Source organism: Scedosporium apiospermum, assembly GCF_000732125.1.
Source record: "Scedosporium apiospermum strain IHEM 14462 chromosome Unknown SEQ_SAPIO_0033, whole genome shotgun sequence".
In the NCBI taxonomy this organism is placed as follows: domain Eukaryota; kingdom Fungi; phylum Ascomycota; class Sordariomycetes; order Microascales; family Microascaceae; genus Scedosporium; species Scedosporium apiospermum.
The window spans coordinates 201,262-225,530 of record NW_015971734.1 but is presented as its reverse complement, the minus strand read 5'-3'; the positions used below and the strand labels follow the sequence as shown (position 1 = coordinate 225,530).

General features: G+C 54.0%; 4 protein-coding genes and 1 pseudogene across 4 annotated transcripts; 2 read left to right on the top strand and 3 right to left on the bottom strand.

Annotated features, from left to right (window-relative positions):
* Nucleotides 1–4,528: 4,528 nt before the first annotated feature.
* On the top strand, nt 4,529–8,380 carry SAPIO_CDS0644 (annotated as a pseudogene; the record flags this gene model as incomplete).
* Nucleotides 8,381–9,881: 1,501 nt separating this feature from the next.
* On the bottom strand, nt 9,882–11,417 carry SAPIO_CDS0643 (Uncharacterized protein; the record flags this gene model as incomplete). Its single annotated transcript, XM_016783373.1, has 2 exons — nt 9,882–10,312; nt 10,397–11,417. 2 exons carry the CDS (start codon nt 11,415–11,417, stop codon nt 9,882–9,884), a joined length of 1,452 nt encoding a protein of 483 aa, XP_016646139.1.
* Nucleotides 11,418–15,227: 3,810 nt separating this feature from the next.
* SAPIO_CDS0642 (Eukaryotic translation initiation factor 3 subunit B) lies at nt 15,228–17,648 on the bottom strand (the record flags this gene model as incomplete). Its single annotated transcript, XM_016783372.1, has 3 exons — nt 15,228–15,656; nt 15,731–17,270; nt 17,377–17,648. 3 exons carry the CDS (start codon nt 17,646–17,648, stop codon nt 15,228–15,230), a joined length of 2,241 nt encoding a protein of 746 aa, XP_016646138.1.
* An 805-nt stretch (nt 17,649–18,453) lies between these two features.
* On the top strand, nt 18,454–20,274 carry SAPIO_CDS0641 (putative T-complex protein 1 subunit beta; the record flags this gene model as incomplete). The annotated part of the gene is made up of 4 exons (XM_016783371.1): nt 18,454–18,456; nt 18,529–18,683; nt 18,771–20,145; nt 20,215–20,274. 4 exons carry the CDS (start codon nt 18,454–18,456, stop codon nt 20,272–20,274), a joined length of 1,593 nt encoding a protein of 530 aa, XP_016646137.1.
* Nucleotides 20,275–20,838: 564 nt separating this feature from the next.
* On the bottom strand, nt 20,839–23,199 carry SAPIO_CDS0640 (uncharacterized protein; the record flags this gene model as incomplete). Its single annotated transcript, XM_016783370.1, has 2 exons — nt 20,839–21,342; nt 21,436–23,199. 2 exons carry the CDS (start codon nt 23,197–23,199, stop codon nt 20,839–20,841), a joined length of 2,268 nt encoding a protein of 755 aa, XP_016646136.1.
* Between the last annotated feature and the right edge of the window lie 1,070 nt (nt 23,200–24,269).

Genomic DNA, 24,269 nt, shown 5'->3' with positions numbered 1-24,269 from the left:
CAGACTTTTGAGGTTCCGGGTCATGAGGTGCTTTATCTGATACTTCTGGTGGTTCGGGGAGGAAACAGGAATGGGAGACGGCATCAATGGTGTTGTCTGGAATCGGCTCGATGGGAACGAACAGGGATCGAGTCTACGAAGGGGAGCATGGCCCGAAAAGTGGAGGACCTAGAAAAGCTGAGCGCCGCCGGGAGAGAGAGAGGGAAGAACTCGATTCAAAACTAGCGAGCAGTGGCTGTAATGTTTAAGCTTTGGAGGATCCCATTGAGCTTATTGTAGCTACTAATCTTGTGAAGCTTCGGGTCCGGTGCTCTCTTCCCCGCCAATCTTCACACAAGGCCTCCATCCAAACCAACCTCGTTCATGCCCCTCGTGCTCTCTTGAACTCCTTGTTTCTTCTTTTGGCTTCAGCCGAACCTCAATTTTTTTCTGAAGATCCAGGAGTGCGGGGATGTGGTGGAGGCATAGTTTGTGCGTGGAGGGATTTGCGGAGGAGGAGGTAGGATCGACGTTGGGATTATGGAAGGCTTAAAGAGGAAAAGCAGGGAATTGAGTTGGATCAACCAGACTTTGCTTTGAACCATTCCCGTAAACCGGCTAACCAGAGCAGATGCGATTGGGGGCAATGGTCTTGTCTCGGAAAGTCGAGGGATTTGATGCTTTTCCTTTACAGTTTAGGGCATATTATCAAGTTCTCGTTCTTGAGAGGATGGTTGTCCCAAGAGAGCCCAGAATCTCCGTCGCCAACGCACCTCCATGCATTGCCCTAGTCCATCCCGCTTTGCTCAGCTAGAGGCGGGACCGGGATGGTAAGGGATCGATGCCATGTGAGAAGCGATGCCAAGCAGTTCCTCTGCACAGACTTGGCGGCTCGCTAAAGAGCAGAGCAGATGCTTCTTGCAAGCGGAGCCCGAGGAACACCAACCGATGGATCAAGGAAAAAAGGAAATAAATAAATAAATGAGAAAAAAATCCAGTCAGGAGAGGCGGCTGGCAAATGGGCACACGACCCGGCTGGGGCTACAGGACATACCATGGCGGAGTTTGAGAGTGCCTTGCCAGGGAAAGCAGAAAGCAGGTGGCTGACTCGAGATCCAATTCTTGATCAATGATGGCTCACACAATATCCGCCTTTGTTATGGTTAATACCTCGTAGCGCTATTATTTGCCGGAACTTGGGGCAATGTCTGGCACCGTTGCCACCTCTTTTCTTTTTTTCATCTATCTGGGGCTCTATCGACGTTGATCAGGCTGATAATGGCGATAATAACCACAAAAGTCAGCCGGAAAGACCACGCGGGCGCCGTACGACGGCGAGGCAATGTTCATGCCGATCGAATGGCTATTGTATGCAAGTCTCTGTTTCTATTAAGCCGTGTCGATTTATATGTCTATTTTTTTCTCTTTTGTTATTGAGAAAGAAGCAAAAAGACTTGAGATTTTCCTTCCTTCGTTGATCCAACTTCGATCTTGGCCAGATTCAACTCGACATCCGAACTCGGCTGGATGAAAAGCTGAACCGGATGACGACGGTCTGGCCTGAGACTTGATTCGGATCAATGATGGATTATTCGACACTAGACCAGACCCCCTTTTCCTTGTGGGCGTTACTAGTGTTGCTCCTTCGCGGCATGCTCGGGGATCCACGATGCCTGGCTGAAAGGTGTGTGTGGGGGGCTGACTGAGGGACATCGAAGTGCATTCCAAGGATGACATGAAGGGAAGAGGATGAAGGATGATGCACTTCTGGTGAGGTCACCCAGTCCGTTCTGTTGGGTGCTGAGTTTCGCTGTGCATGCTCGGGGCGAACCTTACACACTACGAAGGAGAGGTTAGCATACAGACAGATCAGAAAAAAACCGCTTATTTTTTCCCAAGTGAACATTGAAAGTTGACAGACAGCAGTTTCTATCCTTCCGGATGTTCTGTCCTTTCCGGACACCAGCCGACGGGAAGCACACCCAGGTTCTCTCTGCCTTGGCCTGTGTCTATGTCTACGGTAGTTGCAAATTGCCAGCGGAGAACTTTTCATCTTCATTTAATTCTCTTTTTCTCAAATTAATCTCTGGAGAAACTGCCCGTCCAAACGAACCTTGAGTGTTCCTGGAAGCCGAACACGCGAAAGGGGTGGCAGGGGCAATATAGAGTTTAGAGTGTCGTGGAGTCGGATGCAGCCTGTCTAAAGTTACGTTACCTGGCTGTGTTACTGAGTTAGGTAGGTGAGATTGGTACTTTGGTGACTTGGAATTTCGAGATGTTGTTTGAGACTGGCAGAATTGTGTTGCCTAGCGATGGCTTGACTTGATCGAGTCTTGGACGAGACATCAATTATTTTCATTCTCACGTATTATAGTTCGCTTGTTTTCTCTCTCGTTAATTCCGTGGAAGCCAGTAGAACCGAGACTTGAAGGCTCCGAGTTTCCACTTGCACCTTCCGCTGAGCGAGTCTCTCTGTCTGCTCATTCCGTCGCACTTGCTTCGTTTCTTGGCCCCACGATGACCAGACTTCGGACTTCAGACCCATCCCGTCCGCACCGTGCAGTACACTGTCCACCCATGTCCCTTTTCCTCTCAAGCGCCAAGCCCCTCTTTGCAACAATTTGAACAGAGGTACGTACCGCTCACACCCTCCATTCGAATCCACCAAATTCGATGTTGTGCCTGGAACTGCTCCATTCAAAATTAGTAACGTAGCCAACACCGACTGGCTTTTTGGATCTCGATCTTTGACGCCGTCATCGTGGCTATGATGGGGCTTTTTCCTTGGGGTCCAAAACTCTCTTCGAATCGAAATCAACGTTGATATTTGATGTAGCCGGCTGGCCAAGGAATCACTATTTTTATTCGAGTGGCAGAGTGAATCAAGTGGAGCAGCTTGAGGGAAGCTATTGATCGGATATCAATCAGTTCAACGTCATTTACGAAGGTGGGCAGAAACCCTAAAGCACAGAGCGCGCGGTGTTTGAGAACAAAGGGACCGCCCCGCTAAGTTTTAGTGCTCGCCTTCGTGATGGGGAAGACGGGCCTGGATGTCCGCCCTCTCGGTGCCATCCTCTTAAAGGTATGGACAAGTACTTCGTACTTCGTAGTGGAGGGCGTCCTCAGTTGTAGCGTTGAGATCGACCTTGGGACACCAATGCTTCAGGACTTGGGTGGTACCAAAAATTGTGGAGTGGCTGGATGACGACATGCGCGAAAGAGGAAAGAGGTCGGCGTACCGAAAGGGTATACCGTGCGCCTCCACCTTTCTCGTCAGATTTCAGCGGAAAGACAGGGCCTGAGTCAATGGCGCCCAACTGAACAGTCCCTCACCCAGCACTGTGCCTCGTAAGCTAATTCCCGCCCCTTGCAGGGGAGACATAGGGCTTACGGTGGTTGCTGGAATTAAATGGGAATTTTTTGTGCCACGAAGTTTGACCGAGATGATTTGAATCACCACAGCACTGGGATGGATGGCAATACGAAGCAGCCAAATAACCTTTGCTTAACCTGGATATTGAACTGGAATTCCTCAGGCTGGCATGTTGCTCGGACGAAGTAAACTGCACAGCGTACTGTACGAAGGATTGTTCGTGGCACGACGCCTCCAGTGCTGTTTGGGGAAAGCCGCCCGAGCGAAAAAGGGGAAGGAAAGAGCAGTCGCTTGCGAAACACGAAACTGTACCCACCACATTGAACGTGCGAAGGTGAAGTGGGAAGTAATGGAGAGGCATCGCTCACTAATGCTGGGTAATATTGTGACAATAATAGAGGTGGGTGGTCTGACAAAAGCAGTCTGAAGTACGAAAGTACCAATATCCACAGTAGCACATCCCAAGTTCCTTACTGTAGGCAAAAGTAGACAACTAAGTACTTCGTATCTCACATGTGGACGAAACGGACGGTACGTCAAGGGTACCAAGGTACACGAGTGACGGTCGGTCGAGAAAAGGGAGGGAAGGAGCCAAGGCAAGGGCCAAGCTCACCACTTTGTGCACGCCCGTGGAGACATTCTCATTGACTCTGGTCCGATCCAGTAAAGAATCCGCACCCCCCTTCATTGCGTTCCTTCCCGTGCCGTCCAGGGAAGGAGCCCTTCATATGTTCGATGTCCCCAGCCATCTCGGTCCAGGCCAGCCATCCATCTTCTTGCTCTGCAACAGAGGAGATTGGGGTACACTCGAAAAGTGAATAGCGAACAATTCTTATTGTCATTTTTTTCTTCCTTCTCTTATTCCCACGCGTCCCGCTCGATTTGTTCCTGCATTCTTTTTTCTTCAACCCGTCGAGAAGAGGGCGCTACTTTGTTGTCATTGAGACCTATTAACCCTAGACTCTGTCTGACCCAACAGCACACAACAACCTCCTACGACCCAACGCCCGACTCCCATCACGATCTCGACCTCGACTTCGATCTGGTCCCATTGTCCACCTGGCCTAACTCGAATGATCGGACCCTCTCCTTGGGGAATCAATTCCCGCCGACCCTCGCTAGCTAACGCCTTCATGTAATCGCCCGAGCTTCATCTTTCCACGCCCCCCCAAAACCATGCCGCGACGGCCACCCGGCGACGGTCGCCATGGGGGAGGTGGTGCCCAGCGCAAGAAATTCGTGCTCGCCTGTGCAGCCCTCTTCCTGGCTTCCTGTGCAAACGTCGCCGACGCCGCCCAGAACAATCAACACCAAGCCGAAGCTCACAACCCTCAAACCCGAACCATAGAGCCCCTGGCTCAGATTAACCGACAAGTCGCTGCTGACGAACTTGACGACGCCCTCAACGATTGGGCTCATCCCCACCCCGTGATCCAGCCTGGTTCCATCAAGTCGAACCCGAACCCCCGCCGTAAGAGGACGGTCGAGTCCGCCTCTCCTCAATACTACCAACATCACGGCAAACGAAACGAAAACAGCAACAACAACAATGAACACCCCTACCAAAATCTGGTTATTCCTAATGATGCGAGCGCCATCGCGACTTTGGCTCCGGCTCAGTCCGTTCGAGCACCGCCCGCAGGACTCCGACCCAGCGCCTCGGCTGCTGCCTCTGGCTCTGGGCTCGCTTCGCCGCAGAATGCGCGGAGTCTTGCGGACTGGGAAGTGGAAGACTTTGTTCTTTTGGCGACCGTCGATGGAGATCTCTACGCCTCCGACCGCAAGACTGGTCAGAAGCGATGGCATCTCGAAGTGGAGCAGCCGATGATTGAGACAAACCATCATCGCGCAAACACCTCTGCCCTCGATGACGACTTCCACCCCGTCGACCACTATATCTGGGCTGTTGAGCCCAGCAGGGACGGAAACCTGTATATTTGGATTCCGGCTGCTCCGGAACCCACCCTCGTGAAGACGGGCCTCACCATGAAGAAGCTCGTTGAGGAACTAGCCCCGCACGCAATCGAAGACCCTCCCGTCGCCTACCTGGGCGAGAAGAAGACGGCCATGATGACGCTCGATGCCGCTACCGGCCGCGTCCTCAAATGGTTCGGCACCAGCGGCGCTCAGATCAACGACGCCGATAGCTGCTTCCGTCCCAACGCCATTTACGAGCAGGAAGAGTGCAGCTCCATGGGCACCATCACTCTCGGCCGGACCGAGTATACTGTTGGCATCCAGCGCCGAGACGGCCGACCAATTGCGACCCTCAAGTACGCCGAATGGGTCCTCAACACCTACGATCACGATCTCCTCCAGCAGTACAACGTGCCGCTGGACCAGTGGTACCTTACCACGAAACATGACGGTACCGTTTTTGCCTTCTCCAACGACAGGAAGAACGGGCCACTCGGTATCGAGAACGACGGCACTATGAGGCCGCTGCTCAAGAACCAATTTCCTACCCCCGTCGCTCGGGTGTTTGACGTGTGCCGACCACGCGCTTCCGGTCTCGAAGACGCCGACCCGAATCCGGAACTCATCATCTTACCCCAGCCTCCCCCGCCAGCCCACGATGCCAACGCGGTTTACGAACGACGTAACAACGTCTTCCTCAACCGCACCGAAGACGGTGGCTGGTACGCCTTGTCAGGACAGTCGTATCCTCTCATCGTCACTGCTCCGACGGCCAAGATTGAGCGACCTGAGTGGTGGCAGCTTCGGCAGTCCATCGACGGCCTGACCCCTGAACAGTACTCCAGCGCCTTGGTAGGCACTCACCGCCTCGATATGGTGGGCGACGTGGGTGACTCGCCAGGAAAGTATCAGCCGCCGACCCTTCCAGCACCCCCCATAATCGATACGGAGAATGAATCCGTTCTTCCCCAGCTGATAGACGAGCCTGATTTCCCGCCCACCATTGGCTCTAGGGTCAAGACCTTCCGACAAGCCGCCATTGATAAGCTCATGGCCTGGGTGATGAACGAGGTCTGGATCCCCATCTTTGTCATTCTCATTATCGTTTACCAAAAGGAGCTGCGACGGCAATGTCGACGTCTGGCGAGCAAGAGGTACTGGGTCGAGTCGGGCTTCCTCCCTGGGCGAATGGCGGCTCTTGACAACGACTCGGATTCGGAGTCGGAGGATAAGCCGTCGGGCGAAGGTCCCGAGATTGAGGAGCCTAGGGAATCTGAGCAGCTTCAGCAGCCCACACCGCCCGGAACGCCGGAGAATCCTACAGACCCCGTAGGCGATGATGAGAAGCTTCAACCGGGTGGCGAGCCTGCTCCTTCGGACACCGCAGCCCTACCCTCTAACGATGACCCTGTGGCGGTCGAAGAAGTAATACAGGAGCCTGCCAATATCGCGCCTGACCAAGCAGCCCCGGCCGACCCCCCTGCCGTTGCTGTCAAGGCAGACCCCGTCCAGCCAGTTGCCCAACCAGAAACCCAGGAGGCCGACGCTATGGTCGGCGACAAGGAAGGAGAAAAGGAAAAAGAAAAGGAGAAGAAAAAGTCTCACCGTGGTAGGCGTGGAGGTGTCAAGCACCGAAAGAAGGAAAAGAAGAGGGAGGACTCGGAGTCGCGCCAGGATCCTATGACTGCTGTCGAGGACGCAGTCGACAAGGTTATTCGGCTTCGAGAACCCGGTAAGCTGGAACCGGACGTACACACGCTTCCCGATGATATGCAGTCGGTGGCCGGTCCCATCATCCGGATGGGTAACATTGAAGTCGACATGAACGAGCAGTTGGGCACGGGCAGCAACGGGACGCTTGTGTTTTCGGGCAAATTCGACGGTCGCGTTGTCGCCGTCAAGCGCATGTTGATTCAGTTTTACGATATCGCGTCGCAGGAGACCAGGTTGCTCCGGGAGAGCGACGACCATCCCAACGTCATTCGCTACTTCGCGCAGCAAGTCCGAGACGGGTTCCTCTACATCGCCTTGGAGCGGTGCGCCGCATCCCTCGCCGATGTGGTGGAGAAACCTCACATGTATCCAGAACTCGCCCAGGCCGGAAAGAAGGATCTTCCCGGTGTGCTTCTTCAGATCACCAATGGCATCAGCCATCTACACAGCCTCCGGATTGTTCACCGCGACCTCAAGCCCCAAAACATTCTCGTCAACATGGCCAAGGATGGCCGACCAAGGCTCCTCGTGTCCGACTTTGGTCTGTGCAAGAAACTCGAGGGTGGCCAATCGTCCTTCGGAGCCACGACGGGTCGTGCGGCCGGTACATCGGGCTGGCGAGCGCCGGAGCTCCTGATCGATGATGACGGCTCTGTCATAGACGCCAGCACCCACAGCGGTTCCGGTTCCGTCCTTGTTGGCCACGACATGATGCCCAAGAGCCGGGCCACTCGGTCCATCGACATTTTCAGTCTCGGCCTGGTCTTTTTCTACGTGCTCACCAACGGATGCCATCCCTTCGACTGCGGCGATAGGTACATGCGCGAGGTCAACATCCGCAAGGGCAACTACAGTCTCGACGCGCTGGATTCCCTTGGCGACTTCGCTTACGAGGCCAAGGATCTCATCGGCTCCATGCTCCACGCGGATCCCAAGCTGCGACCGACGGCACGCGAGGTCATGGCGCACCCGTTCTTCTGGTCGGCCAAGACTCGACTCCAGTTCCTCTGCGACGTGTCGGACCACTTCGAGAAAGAGCCACGCGACCCACCTAGCGCAGCGCTGCAGGAGCTCGAGGCGCACGCCCCCGACGTCATCACGAACGGCGACTTTCTCCGGAACCTGCCGCGCGACTTCATCGACTCGCTCGGCAAGCAGCGCAAGTACACGGGGTCGAGGATGCTGGACCTCCTGCGGGCGCTGCGCAACAAGAAGAACCACTACGAGGACATGCCGGAGTCGCTCAAGCGGTCGATCGGACCGCTGCCGGACGGATACCTCGCGTTCTGGACTGTGCGGTTCCCCATGTTGTTGCTGGTCTGCTGGAATGTGGTGTATCAGGTTCGGTGGGATTCAGCGGACCGGTTTAAGGAGTATTATGAGCCTGTGAGGGCATGAGTTGATGTAGAAAGAGTTGCAAGTTTTGTTTCTCTGGTACAGCTTGTCTTGGATGTTGAATATGTTGGTTTTGTACGCACTCGTTTTCTTCCTTCCACAGTTCTTTTATATTGTCGAGAATCTACATGGTCAAATTTGGAACTGTATTTTCATTTTCTGGGCTTGTTCGGGTCTTGTTTTGGCTAGTTATATATAAACATATACGCGTCTACTGTCTCACACTTCTATCAAGACATATTTGACTTCAGATACTCTCCCCCGGAGCGAAGGCTCGCCCTTATAGTAACAGTGTCTTGTTTGACAGGAAACGAGCCGAAGACATATGTCCTTCCTACCTCTTTCCCTGGGTCTAGGAAAGGGGCCCCTCAAAACGTGGAGCCTGCAGGAGTTCGGGGACGGTGTGGATGGGCGACCCGAGAGATCCGGAGGGGTTTACCTCACCTTGGGTCTGCCCAGTACGAGTATTGATGTTATTTTTCCGCATACTTCGTATTCTTCGTGTTTGAGCCTTTTCACTCCCATCATTTTACTATTATTATCCCCGTCACGAGAATAGTTTCCGACAAAGATCCATTGCCATTATTTATGGCATCTGGGACATTGGAATTGGACCCTGGGAACTGAATCTGTGCCATTTCCCTAAACGGGACGGGGTCTCGGAGATCACGACAACCCCTCCTTCGCGCTCTCGCCCTCATGTCATTCCACCACTCTCCTCCGTGTGATCTATCCTTTCAAGATGGGAACACACAGGCAGACACAAACCTTGGGAAACGTCAAGCCCTGATCTCGCATCTCCCCTTTTATGTATCCTTCCCTTCTTGTGTTCCTGATCGTTCCCTGTTGGGAAGAGGACGCTCGGTGACACTCACTAAACAAAGCGCGGAAAGCGTCGGGCTGGTTCAGAAACAGAAACAGGAACAGGAACAGAAACCAGACACAAGAACTGAGGGGTATGAAATGACCTCTCACCTCTCACACGACACACACTACCACTCTCTCATCTGTCACATCACATTTCCTTTTCTGCTCCAGATCCTATGTTTTCCTTCTTTTCCCCCACCTTCATCTGTTTTGGCAAGTCATCAGTTTAATTTATTTCTATATCATGAATGGAACCATGTTCGTTTCGTCTCTTCATCTCTCTTCTCTACCAAGTGCGTGAGATCCAAAACAATCGAAATAGAAAAACAAACTGGCAAGACAAGAAACAAACATTGCAAAAAAGAGATGGTCTATCAATTATAAATAGGACTAGATGGATTGGGGGACCTTCCTTTCAATCTCTGTCCCTCTCTTCTCTTCCCTCTCTCTGTGGTCATTTGGTCATGCATTTTCATTCCTCCTTCCAACATTCTAGGCTCCCGGTCAAAATCATTTTCGTTCTATGGAAACCAAAAAAAAGATCTAAGCGGAACAGAAACAAATCAAACCGCTCTCATTCTTTTTTCATTCATTTCCCCATTAAAAATTTCCAACCCGTCATTTCTTCTCCCTCTCTCTATTTGGACTGCTTCATCGTCCTATACTCCTCCGCATTCAACGGCCTAGGCCCAATCCCATTCCTATTCCTAAAGAACAAAATCTTCTTGCCGGCCCCCTTGGCGCCGACGCTGGGCTCGACCCACTGGCACGACCTGGCGGACCTGTACATGGCGCGCAGGAAGCCCCAGGCCCCGTCCTTGGTGTCGGAGCGGTAGTGCTTGCCCATGACCTTCTTGATGGCCTCGGTGGCCTCGTCGGCGTTGTAGAAGGGGATGGTGGAGACGTAGTGGTGGAGAACGTGGGTCTCGATGATGCCGTGGAAGAGCGAGCGGCCGATGAAGCCCATCTCGCGGTCGATGGTGGCGGCGGCGCCGCGGACGAAGTTCCATTCTTCGGAGTGGTAGTGGGGGAGGGAGGGGTCGGTGTGCTGGAGGTAGGTGATGGCGACTGTCAACGAGTTAGCGGATTTTTTCTTCTTCTTTTTCTTTCTTTCTTATTTGTTTCATCCTTTTCTTCTCGAGGAAAACTTACCGAGCCAGTGGTTCACCCAGAGGTAGGGGATAAAGTACCACACAAGCATGTTGGTCCATCCGAAGCGGTTGCCGAGGTAGTACAGGATGGTGCTGGTAATGAGGATACCAATATCGCTCATGATGATACGACCAGCGTGCTTGTTGTCATAAATCGGGCTTCGGGGATCGAAGTGGTTAACACCGCCGAAAAGACCGTTGCTCTTTCCCTTACCCCTACCCTCGCGCTGGCGCTCATGGAAGTTGTGGCCGGTGACGTTGGTGAGGAGGTAGTTGGGCCAGCCGAAGAGCTGCTGAGCGATGAGCATGATGAGGGAGTAGATGGGGGTCTCCTCGGTGAGCTCGCCGAGCTCGTGGGCCATCTTGCCGAGGCGGGTAGCCTGCTGCTCGCGGGTGCGGGGCACGAAGACCATGTCGCGCTCGAGGTTTCCGGTGGCCTTGTGATGGGCCGAGTGGGACAGCTGCCACGAGTAGTAAGGGACGAGGAGGGCCGAGTGGAGGAACCAGCCCGTGACGTTGTTGATGGTCCTGGAGGTGGAGAAGGCCTGGTGACCGCACTCATGGGCGAGGACCCAGATGCCGGTGCCGAAGAAGCCCTGGAGCACGGTGTACAGCGCCCAGAGACCAGCGCGGGCGGGCATCGAGGGGATGTTCTCGGCGGTCACATAGTTGTGGAAGACGTAAAACGTCGTGGCGAGGCAGAGCAAGTCGCGGGCGATGTACAAGTAGCCCTTGAGGGCGGACCGCTCGAAGCAGTGGGCGGGGATGGCGTCGCGGATGTCCTTGATGGTGAAGTCCGGGGGCTCGAAGGGGTTGCCGTAGGTGTCGAGGAGGACGCCGAGGTCCTTGCTCTCGATGACGGCTTCGGAGGCGAGAGAGGAGAGGGAGGTGGAGGAGGCCGAGGGCCTAGGGGAGTCGAGGGGCGATGCGACGGCTGTGGAGGGCGATGAGTATTCGGAGTCGAGGCGGGAGACTCCGCGGCGGGTAGCCGACTGCGAGTCGGCGACGGCGGTGGAGGCCATTTTGAAGGGGGGAAGAGGACCGCGAGCGAAAGAGCTACGGTTCCAATGGGTTAGGGGCTGAGAGGAAAGAAGAGGAAGAGAAAAGGATCTCTTGGTGAAGAGAAGAGAAGGATATAGAGTCTCGGGAGGAGAGGCAGGAAAGAAACAAAGACCGATCCCAATTGGATCCGTCCGGGAGAGGGAAGCAGAGGTGTGGGAGGGAAAGAGGAGGACCTAAGAAATAAAAAAGGGAAGACCGAGGTGGTCGGGGGTGGAGGAGAAGGAGGATAAAAGAGACTGGGGAAATGGGTTTATTTACACTAACCTGTGCAGGGCGGCAAGATTTTTTGTTACTTTTTTGCCTCTGGTGACTTTTTTTCTTTTGGTCCTTCTCAGATCCAGTCAGCCTGCGCCTTCCTTGCTGCGTTTCTTCTTGTGTCCTTTTACCACGTGAAAGAAGAACTTTCGGACTTGAGCGCTTGTTCAGTGGATCCAGCCAAAGAGTTGAGAACTTGAGCGGCGAAGAGGGTAAGAGCAGGGGCAGATGGGCAAATGGGCAAATGGTAATTGTCCTGTCGTTGATTTGTTCTTATTCGGGGGCCCCGTTGCCGGTTTCCTTGGCTGGTCTTCATGAAGGGGTCCTCTTTTTTTTTGGTCTCCTTTTTTTCTTAGTGTTTTAATGCCCTTTCTCCGAACTTTTTTTTTTGTCCTCGTTTTTTTTTTTTTTTCTTGCTCTAGTTTGCGGCAAGTTGTTTTAGGGTCCTCCACAGCGGAGTATTGGATACAAAGTTTTGGCCAAGAGTCAAAGTCTCCGGGCTAGTACTGTCTACCTCGTTGGCGGGGCCATCCGAACAAATATTTCCACTTTCCACTTATATGGTTGGGTTGGGGTTGGGGGAGAGGTGGAGAGCGAGAGACGACGTGCCATACGGGGATCTACACTACGATGAATGGTCAATGGCTCAATGAGACTTGCTTCCCTGGCTGGACTCGGCAACCGAAGGTCGAAGGTGGTCAGAGAATCGGAGAAGATACCTCAACTTTGTATCTGCGCTCGCTGGACTTGGGATGCGAATTTGCATTGAGATGTCGAATTCTCCCCCTGGAAAGGTCAATGTTGGTTCAGTCCAGTGCCCTTTCCACTCTTCCCAGTATTTGATTTCCAGGGGCACAGGTTCCAGCTTCCAATCCAAATCGCCGCATCCAAACTTTGTTGGGGCATGTGGGGGGAGGGGTTGATCTATCATCCAAGTCCACTGTGACTTTACTTCCCGCGAAGTACCCTCACCACTCATCGCTCTCCAAGCAACCTCAATTGCACTTTGGCTCCGGCATCTTCAACTCGGTCTGCGAGCTCGATGAGTACTTACGAAGTAGGAAGTAGGAAGGAAAGTGGCCCGTTGATCGCTTCGGGGCTAGGCTACGCGGTATCGATACTGATACGTCCGGAGACGCTCATCCGCTCTCAGCTCACTTTATCTGGTTCTCGGTCTTCCTGTGTCGCTCCACATGCTTCATTCGAAGTATTGATCATTGATGGATACGAACGATAGCAATAAGTAAGTGCGCAACACTGCCGTATACTACTACGCTGGGCTACAAGTATGTAGTCACAAGTATGTAGTGTATATCTAGGTTGCACGCAGGCCTCCCGCGGAGGTGGCAGTCCAGCATCCTCCCTTCTCAAACATGTCAAAGGTACGCTTAAACCCACTTATTACGGGACTCTGACCCGATTTGGCTTCGGTTCGGCGATAGCTTGGATACCAACTTCCTCGACGCCACGAGAGCACGAGAGATCCCCGATGCCCGGTTCCCTCCCCCCCCAAATCCCCCCAAAATCCAACGTCAATACCGTGATCTCGATGTGGAGATGCGACCTTTTGGAGATCTTCGCGTTAGCTTACTGCCAGAGTTTCCGGATCGTCCCATCTTTCAGTTCAAAGACCAAGACAGGAGACTCGGTTTTCTTACTTCGAAAAATGGGGGATCAAGGCACACTTGCGGTTCATCGATAATCTACCGCCTTTCGAACTCCGAGCGGGTTTAATCCTGTCTTTTCGGGATGACTCGCATCAAACTAATGCCAGCTCAGACCGCAATACTCGCGTACTCTACTTAACTGCAGCGTAAAGCCTGCGTAGAGAACCAACAAGTTCAAACAATCCCATTCACCAATCCAACAATCGGGTTTTTCTTCCTCCCTTGCCCTCCTTGTTCTTACAAGGACTTGCAAGCCATGTTTTGAAGCCATCCCGAGATCTCCTCAAGATCTGCAAGAAAAATCTCACCGCCCTTCAACATCTCGCCATTCCAAACTCAATTGATCCCTTGGATCGTCTTGGACTGCACTTGTGGGACGATTCTCTCGGGAAGAGCAGTGAACTTTTTTCTCTTTACTTCCTCTTCTGCCCTTGTCTAGGCCAGAGCTGTCACGTCACTGTTTGAAAAAATTGGTGAGGTTGAGATTGATACGCGACGATGGGACCAAACAAGGGCCAACCAACTCAGCTATTATAGCCAGAGTGACATTAAAAACAGGGCGGGAAAAGAAAAATAAGAGAACAAAAAGAAAAATGAAGAGAAAAAAAAAGTGAGGGTCTTGGCGGGGGGCGTGTCCCAACAAATTTACATGCGGGGCCCCAACAGAACGTACATGAACCTAAAGGAGGTACCTGCAACAGCACCCGCTCTCCCACTCCCTTCCAGGTACCCGAGAGAAAAAAAAGCTGTGTTCCCCTCTCTCCATAAACATGCCCATCTCCTCTTCCAAACCAAGAAAAGATACCTGTAAATCAAGGGGGAGGCGAAAGAAGGGGGTGGCCGAGGTTTAGAATTCAAGCAAGTGTTTTGACATGTGGACGTGTTGGAAGTCGACCAAAGGTTCAGACATGCCAACCTTCCAATATAAACTCGTCGTGGCGTAACATTCGCCCTTGGCGGACTTATGCTTTTTCTCGGCCGGATCTCGAAAAGGAAAAAAAAACTCACAGCGAGATTCAAACCACCCGCGTCCACAATCTGCCGGGCCGGCATCGGGCCTCCACCAGTGACGGCCGGACACAGGTGTCAACCTGTCACATCTACTTTACTTCACACTTTTCCTTTTTCTTTCATTGTTTTTGTGTTTTTGCGTCGTGGTTCTAACGTTTCGAAGTTTTATAAACTTAGACGCCTACACACCCGCTCTCCTTGGTGCCTGGTGGTGCTGGTGACCGACATCGACGGCCATCACAAGCAAACGACGGACGCCACGTCCTTCTCAGCTCGCCACCAGAAGATGCACAGCAGCCCCCAAAAGGCCCTTCCAAGACATTATAGTTGCGGGGTGTCCGGCGGGGCTGGCCTTGCAAAACAAATTCTTGGATGTTTCTGAGTGGCTGAGGCAAACCACCCCCCTCTCGCTTGGTGATGCATTTCGTGATGAATTCTGCAGTGATCGCCGAGGAATAAGTCGTAGATATGCACGGCGGGACATGGCTGAAAAAAGAGCCACAGGCTTACAGCTGAAGATCGAACCTTGACGAAGACCCTACGGAGGGAGAAAGAGAGAATCGAACTCTCGCCGTGGAAAGAAACAATAGCACTTTCGCCATAGAGGGAAAACTACTCGCATCATGCAAACCTCTGTATGGGGAGTTTCCATTTCCACTCTAACGCCTACCCTATCATATATCATCGGTTTTTGTTCGATAGACCAGCCTCCTCCCCCCTCCTCCTTCATTTTGTTTGTCGGACGCGCATAAACTTAGAGAAGAAAAAAAAAGTGATCATGTATAAACACAAGTGGAAAATGACCAAACCAAGACCTCAACCTCGACCTCCCCAAAATTAGCTGATGATCTCTTCGCTCTCCTCCAACACCTCCTCCACAATCTCCTCCACCAACGTCTCCTCTTGAGGGCCCTCCAAAGACGCCGCCTTGGCCTTCAGAAGCTCCGCCACAGGATCCTGAGGCAGGCCGTAGGCCTCGCGCTCCTCCTTGACCTCGGCCTCGATCTGCTCGCGCCAGGCGTGCCACTCGTCCAGGAGACGGCGGCGCGCCTCGACGACGGCGAGGTCGGCCGACGCGCCGCGGTCGGCGTCTTCTTGCTCGAACACGCGGCTGTACTCGCGGAGGTTCTTGCGGATCTGCTTCTGCTCTTCTTTAGTGAGGAGCGTGGGGGGGCGGGGGCGCCAGGCGAATTGCTTGAACTTTTCGAGACCTTCTTCGCGGAGTTGCTCGCCCTTGAAGTCGTAGATGTGGTATCCGTTTTCCATCTGTAGAGAAAGGAATTAGTTACCAAATTAGAAGTAGCTACGGAAAAAAATGGCCTGGTGAAAGAAAAACTTACCGCATGCTTCCAGGCCGACGCCCAGGTGGCGACGAAGCGGCCCGAGGGATCCCACTCGACGTCCGTGACACCGTAGTGATCGGCAGTGTTCATGAGTTGCAGGTTAGCCGTGAGGTCCTTCTCCGCCTCGGGCTTCTCACCCTCGAAATCAAGGTCGAAGAAGTCAAGGTCGGAGCTCTGCTGGTTGTGCACCGTGGCAATGACCACAAACCGACCCTTGGGCGACCAGTAGATGGCGTTGCTGTTCTTCTTGTCCAGCGTCCTGAGGTGCTTAAAGTTGCCCGCCGTGGGACCCTTGTTCTTCTCGGGGCAGAAGAAGGCGACCGAAGTCTTGGGGGGCACCGCTGTGGGGCCGGGGGGTTCCGTCGTCGTGATGATGACGAACCTGTCACCCTTGGGCTCCCAGGCGAAGTTGATGACGGTGTCCTTGATGGTGTCGACGACCTCGACGGGGACGCCCTTCTCCTTGACGCGGAAGATCTCGAGCGTGGTGTTCTGCGACTTCTTGGACTTGGAGTGACGGTCTACCTTGACGCAGAGGTAGGTGGCGTCCGATTGCCAGTGCAGCTTCACATCGGAGACGTTGAAGAGGTTGAGGGTGCGCACAATCTCCTTGGAGGGGATGCTCATGAGACCGACCTTGGCGGGGTTGCTGCCGATTTCGGGCGTCCAGTAGCAGAAGAGCTGCTCGTACTGCTTGACGCCGTCGCGGCGAGGGGTGGAGGGCGCCCAGTCAAAGTCCATGACACCGTCGATCTTGATCGTCGTCCTATCCAGGAGGTTCATGCGCGGGAGTTCGTAGACGGAGATGGACGAGCCCTGGTTGAGACGGGCCACGTACTTGTCGTCGGCCGACCACTTGAAGGCAGGCCAGGGGAATTTCCTCTGCTTGGCAGCGCCGTGGTCGTCGCCGCCCGCGGTGTCGAGGTTGGCGAACGAACGGAGGGGCTTTCCAGTGACGACGTCCCAGATCACGTAGTTCTTGCCATCATCGTCGAGGCTGAGGACGGGATGGCCCTCGTCGGGGACGGAGATGGGGCGGGCGGACCAGGTGACAATGTAGTTCTCGTTGGGTGAGAAGGCAACGAGGTTGACGAAGGGATGGGGGAGTTTTTGGAGACTCTTCCAGGACGGGCCGCCCCAGAGCTGGACACCTTGCTGGTGGACCGAAGTAAGATAGGTGCCCATGGGAGACCACTGCACGAAGGTCTCCGTCCAGTGGTTCCTGTCCACGACGTTCTCTGGCGTGTCCTTCTCGTTGTTCCAGAAGACGCCAACATTATCGCCCCTGTACATGACGAACTGGTCACGACCGCGGCCGCTAGGGTCCTTGAGGAAGGATTTGAGGTGCTCCTTGGGAGTGAACTCCTCGATCTCGGGGGGAACGAAGTTATCGTCTATCCTGCCCTCACGTCCGTACCGCTCGATATCGGTAAGCTTGTTGACTCGGAGGGTGTGCTTCTTGTCGAGAGGCGCTTGGTCGAGTTGCCTAACGGCGGCGGCGGCTTCACTGGCAGTGGAAAATTCGACAAAGGCAAATCTGGAGAGAACAGAAAGTTAGGTACACAGCTCTCGACAACCACCTTTCCCTTTTGATCCCAAAACATCCTCCACTTCCCTCGCGGCTCAACTTATGATCAACTTACCTTAGAGACTTTCCATCATCTCCAAAAGGCATAAAAATGGAATCCTCCCTCGCCGTCCCCACTGCGTTGAACTTCTTCATCAGGAACTTGATAAGCCTAGGCTTCTGCTCCTCGGTGACTGCCGGCAGGCCGTCGATGACGACGAAGGTGTCGTAGCCCTGCTCGAGTTGAACCTCATATCGTTCGCGAAGGTCGGAAATATCAATCTCATCCTCATCAAATTCCTCCTCGTCGAGGTCGGCCTCACGAAGGTGATCGAAAGAAGGAGCCATGCTGGGCGATTCTTCTCGGGTTGGTGATTTGTTATGGCGGTTTTGGTTACTTGGCGGGGAAGTGGGCTTTTCTCTCTGATTTTTTTTATTTGGCTGGCGGGGTGGCTAGGGTAGGTCTCGCAGCGCAAAACCCCCTGGACGAAGGTTGGGTGGCTCGAACTGTTGCGGGTGTCAAATATACGCAAGTCCGGCAATGTAATAGCTTAAAGGAAATCGAGTCCTATTATTGTTCGCTATTCTAGCGATACTGGTGAAGAAGCCGTTCGCCGAGTCGAGACAAATCCGTCTTCTAGAGGCAGGTCGGGCAATAGAATGGGAGATTTTCAAGATTGTGTGGTTTGACGTAGTGGGGCCTGCTCGGGTGAAGTTTGGCAAATTCTCCATTTTTTGACGGTTGCCTGCCATTTGCAGTTGTGGGCGGTGGGAGGTCAATTGGTGTCTCTCAGCACGTGTCTGCCCTCTAAACTCGTTTCTCCAGTGCGGCACCTGGCAGAGGGTGACAGTGGGACCGAGACAAGATTATGTCAGCTGGGGGGACGACAGAACCTCAAGGAAAGAGTGGCGGCAAATCCTTGGTTGATGTTGCTAGCTTGGAAGGCACTGTTCTGCTGTGGCGGGATGCAAGCTTCCCCTCCAACCAGGCTCCCAAGAAGAAAAAAAATCAGGAGTTTGATTCGAATAGAACTAGTTTACCCCACGTAGCTTCTGAACCTCACCGAACGACCACACGCATCGAGACTCCCCCGAGACACGCAGCCATTCCCCTTACCCTTTCGTATCGTATACAGTTCTAGCAGCGGTTCAAATGGTTTGGCTCCTCCACCGTCAGAGTTATACCCGTATATCATGTATACTCGCCACTAACCCGTCGCTGCAATAGGCATCCTTCAGTCCCACCCAGATCTTCGAGGAGGGCACCACGCAAGAAAAGGGCGAGAATGCCCGTCTCGCCGCCTTCGTCGGTGCTATTGCCGTCGGTGACCTAGTCAAGAGCACTCTAGGTCCCAAAGGCATGGATAAGATTCTACAGTCTGCGTATGTCCACCGCCTCGTTCTCCCTTTATCCCCCCCGCGCATCGCCGCAAACCCCTGAATGCCTGATTAACAATCCACTTTGCAAAGTTCCACCGGCGAGATCATGGTAACAAACGACGGTGCCACCATCCTCAAAGCCATTGCCCTCGACAACGCCGCCGCGAAGGTGCTTGTCAACATCTCCAAAGTACAAGACGACGAAGTCGGCGACGGCACGACGTCCGTAGCGGTGCTGGCCGCCGAGCTCCTGCGCGAGGCCGAGAAGCTCGTCGACAAGAAGATCCACCCCCAGACCATCATCGAAGGATACCGGATAGCGTCCAAGGCCGCGCTGCAGGCGCTGGAACAGTCCGCCGTCGACCACAGCCGCAACCCCGAAGCCTTCCGGAATGACCTGCTCTCCATCGCGAGGACAACCCTCAGCTCCAAGGTCCTCGCCCAGGACCGGGCGCACTTTGCCGAACTTGCCGTCGATGCCGTTCTCAGGCTCGGAGCCCAGACCGATTTGAGCCATATCCAAATCATCAAGAAGGCTGGTGGGAAGCTGAGCGACTCGTACCTCGACGAGGGCTTCATCCTCGACAAGAAGATTGGCGTCAACCAGCCCAAGCGCCTGGAGAATGCGAAGATCCTCGTCGCCAACACGTCGATGGATACGGACAAGGTCAAGATTTTCGGCGCCCGCGTCAAGGTGTCGTCGACGGGCAAGCTCGCCGAGCTCGAGAGGGCCGAGAGGGAAAAGATGAAGGCCAAGGTGGACAAGATCAAGGCGCACGGTATCAACTGCTTCATCAACAGGCAACTCATCTACAACTGGCCCGAGCAGCTCTTCTCCGACGCCGGCATAATGTCCATCGAGCACGCCGACTTCGACGGCATCGAGCGTCTTGCCCTGGTTACCGGTGGCGAGATCGCCTCGACCTTTGACCACCCGGATCAGGTCAAGTTGGGCCACTGCGATCTGATCGAGGAGGTTATTATCGGAGAGGATACCCTGATCAAGTTCTCTGGTGTGGCTGCGGGGCAGGCTTGCACGATTGTTCTCCGAGGTGCCACCGACCAGCTTCTTGACGAGGCCGAAAGGAGTCTGCATGACGCTCTTGCCGTCCTCTCCCAGACGGTGAAGGAGCCTCGTACCACTCTCGGAGGAGGGTGTGCTGAGATGCTCATGGCCAAGGCCGTGGAGGGTGCGGGAACACGCGTCGAGGGAAAGAAGCAGTTGGCCGTGGCCAGCTTTGCCGTTGCGTTGAGGCAACTACCCACCATCTTGGCTGACAACGCCGGTCTCGACTCTGGTGACCTCGTGGCTCGTCTACGAAAGGCCATTTACGATGGCCTAACGACGTACGGTTTGGATCTTATGACGCCGGGTGGTGGTATTGCGGATATGAGGGATCTTGGTGTTGTTGAGAGCTTCAAGTTGAAGAAGGCGGTTGTGTCTTCTGCCAGCGAGGCGGCAGAGGTGAGTTCTTTTCGAGGTATCCTTCAATTCTGGTGTATATGGTGTGGACTAATATGATTGTGCTTCTAGCTTCTTCTCCGAGTTGACGATATTATCCGTGCTGCTCCAAGGAGGAGAGAAAGGCACTAAGCGGCGGGCGCTGGTGGGTTTAAAAAAAAAAGGGAAAACTATGGGTACGAGAAACGTAGATACCATACCATTGATAGACTCGATGTGAAGACAAAAAGTTAATGCCTCTGGTACTTGTACTCATCGGTTTCTATGGTTCTTGGATCCTATCTGTGACACATGGCTGAACATGACTGAAAACAAGCTGTCCGGAACTGTGGCCACGCTCTTTTTCCAAGAATGTTTGGTCTCCTTATTCCATTTGATTTCCAAGTCCGCCAGAGACGAAGATGCTCGTATGTACACAACCCCCCCTTTCGAAAAGAACTAAATCAACGGGTTCGGTGACAAGCGCCAACCCCCATCCTCAATTATATCTGCCCTCTGCCCACCGAGAAGTATAATTAAGGAGAAGAAGAAGAAGAAGAAAAGAGAACGCCTACCAAAAGAATTATTTTTGCTTCCATCTCTAATCGCTTCCAATGTTCACATGATAACTTTCGTAGACAAAAAAAAAAGAAAGAAAACTCCCAAGCAGCCCTAGAGCATCAAAGAATCGAATAATCGAAGGACAATATCCAACGTCTACGCCTTACCCGCCTCCCGGACAGCCTGCATCCAGCGATCCTCAGCCCCCACCTCCCCCAACACCTTCTTCTGCCTCGTACTCGCCCCGCCCCCACCAAGCACGGCCCTAACATCCTCCACGGACGCCGCGCCCAGCAGCGGGCCCTCCTCCCACACGATCAGCGCAACAGCGGCGCGAATAAGCACCGCATCCCCCTCGAAGACATACACGTCCCAGAGCCTGGCCGCCTCGTCGACGGCGAGCGAGGCTGTGAAGAGCGTCGTGAAGATGCCGGAGAGGTAGGCGTCTGGCTCCGGGTCGGGGATTTTAGAGGTGATGTGCTGGTGGAGGGCGGGGGATTTATCCTTGAGGGTTTGGACGACGAGGTTGTAGGCGGAGGACTTGGCGCCGGGGTCGCCGGCGTAGAAGCTGAGGGGGATGGGGCGGTTGAGGACGTTGGCGAGGGCGATGAAGGTGTCTGTTGCGTTGGGGAGGTTGAGGAGGAGGAGGGCGGCGATGGACTAGGACTTAAGTGTTAGCATAGTGTTTTTTTCGGGTTGTTGGAAAACTGAGAAACAAAAAAAAAAAAAAAAAAAAAAAAAAAAAAACCTTACATTGCAGCCGGAGACGTATCCGATGTCCCCGCGGTACATCGCGTACGCCGAGAGAACGTCAGTCAGACTCTCATGCAACGGCCCTCCCTCCTGGAATATACGCAGATCAGGCCAAGTCTTCTCCGCCACATCCTTCCGTATCGCCTCGAACCACGCAGCGCGACGCGTATCTTCCGGATCCCCCTTATCAGCCTTGATGCGCTCCTCAGCATCCTGCGCCCGCTTCAGGGCAGCGGTATAAGAAAGCTCCGAGAGACCCAACTCATTGCCGATGGCCTTGGACCACACGACGCCTCTGCTCCGCGGGGGGATACCCTTCCACCATAGTTCCCGGGTGCGAGGTTCTCGCGTGGCGTGTCCCCATCGGGGTATCACCTCTTCCTCCCATATCCGCATCAGATTATCGGCCGCGTTGTCACGGTGCGTCTTTATCGCGCTGCGGGTAGCTTCCTTCCGACGATCGGCCTCAGCGCTCTGTGCCATCATCTGCTTGTACTGCCGTAGATGCCTCTTCTCCTCGGCCGGATCCTTGGGCGGGAGCCACGACGGTCTCGTACGGCTCAACACCGCCTCCTTCTCCTTTGAAATAGGTAACGGGTCGATCATGACGTTGTTCCTCCGCAGGGGCGGTAATTCCGGCAGCTGCGAGTGTTTCCGGAGCTTCGGCTTCCAGTTGACGGGATCGAACGCCTGCCTCGACACGTCCCACGTCGCGGGCCTCTTCTCGTGGCTTGACCGCGTCTTCTCGTCCAGCTCGTCCGAGTGCTCCTCGAGCTTCTCCGTCAGCGCCTTCATCTCGGGGCTCAAGCTCGCCATGGCGATGTTCCAGCTCTTGGCCCGGCCTTTGGCCTGTCCGTTGAACTGGGACGGGAAGTTGTGCTCGGTGCCGTTGCAGTCGGCGAGGGCCGTGTCGGATTTCCACGTCGGAGAGCGGAGGCTGCCCTGGGCCGTGGCCACAGCGGGAGTGCCGTTCCCTACGCTTCGACGGTCCTTGGAGGACAGGGACAAGCCGTGGGGTAATAATAAGGGGGATTGGGGCTGGCTTTTCGGTCGTTCGCTCGTCGGCCGCGGGGAGATGGGTACGTTGTCGAGGATGAGGCCGTCGGGGATATCATCGTCGTCGTCTTCGTCGTCATCGAATTCCCTCTCGAGCTCTAATATCGTCTTTCGTTCCCTGTTCGATTGCCAGCTGCTTCTCCTAGGACGCAAAATCTGGTTCGGATCCTTGGGCCCCAGCAGGAAGTTGGGACTAGGACTCCTCTGCCGCGGGAGCAGATTCGGGGCCGTCAAGGACGGCTGTATGGGTAACCTCCTAAAGGAAGGGCTCCGGGGTGGAGGATCGAGGGAGCCATGGGCGCTAACGCTTCGACCATTGGATAACCGGCCGGGACTCTGGGGGCTCGGAGGATCCTGTCTCGCTCGATTGGCTAGCCCAGAGCTAGTGTCACGTTGGGGGAGGAATTTCTGCGACACGTCTCTCGTTCGCGTCAGGGTACGTGTCGTCGAGAGGTTTCTCTGGCCCGCGTGGGCGCCGTGGCCGTCGGACTGGTACACGGGAGATGCATGGGGCTGCTTCGGGATGGTGACTTTCAGGTGATTGTCCCGGGTGAGAGGGCGGCGGGCCGAGACGGACGGGTTGTTGTGGACGGGCGCGGCGGTCGCGGCTGCATCGTCGAGGGAAATGTCCTCGAAGTTGCGGACGTCTGAGAGCACGCCGTCGTCGTCGAGGTGGGACTTGTGAGACGAGGATCGAGAGGTGGTCATTCCGCCGCGAGAGACGGGTGTAGCTTGTGGGGGGGCGGGAGAGGGAGAGAGGAGAGGAGAGGAGAGGGGAGAGAGAGAAACAAACGGGCTGAGGGGAGAATTGAAGGTGGGTGTGATTTAGGGGGGGTGTGAGACTTGTGAGTGATGTCGCAGATTGGAAGACGGGAAGCGTGAGACTGTGTAACTATGCAGTTATGCCATATTGAATCGAAAACACTCCGATACAGAAATATCTTTAATTTTGAGCGACCAGGGGTGATTTTTCAGGGGAGATAACGAATCATGAGCTAATATCTCGTTAGGTGGTCCACTCAGGCGCTGAGGGGAGGAAAAATGAAAAAGGGGGTAATAATTGGGGAGGTGTTGAATTTTACCTTTTTCCGTGCCGGTGTTTTTTTGGGGATAATTACAGCTAGATTCTTCATGGCGAAGGAAAGAAGGAAAGCGCCTCGTCTGGTGCTTCGTTTGTTCAAGGACGGAGAAGGAAGACCAAAAATGGCAACATGTTACTACTGACGACAGACGACTGCTACTTTTCCTGTCTGGGCTCCCTCCCCGCCCTCCGTACCTGGCAAATGGCAAATAGCCAAAACTTGCTTTTGCTCTTTACAAGATCATCAGGCAAACAAGAACGACCCAAACACGAGCAGAGCCGCTGTACTTTGTGCATGATGAAATCAGGAATAACGTCATTGAACTATTGAACATTAAACCCTCTTCAAAACATCTTGTACCCAATCTATTTTCCCGCCTTTTCCCGCCTGGTCTCGGATCATCATATTCTTAGGAGGGCTGGCCTCTTTAGGCAATCAGCCACGACCTGTAGAGAGATACCAAGTTCGATATCAATTCCAACCCCTGCTGCGTTCCGCTCATTTATCTAATGTCTGCTTGGTGCTTCGGCCACCCTCTTCAATCTTTCCCAAGTTTTGATCAGCCAAGACACGAAATTCTAAGTTTAGTGGATCTTCTTGGCGTTTGATCTGATCAGCCAAGGACACGAGCCGTCCGTTGATCTGTGATATCAATTCTCTAAAACAAATTAAATGGCATCTCCCGCAAACGCTATT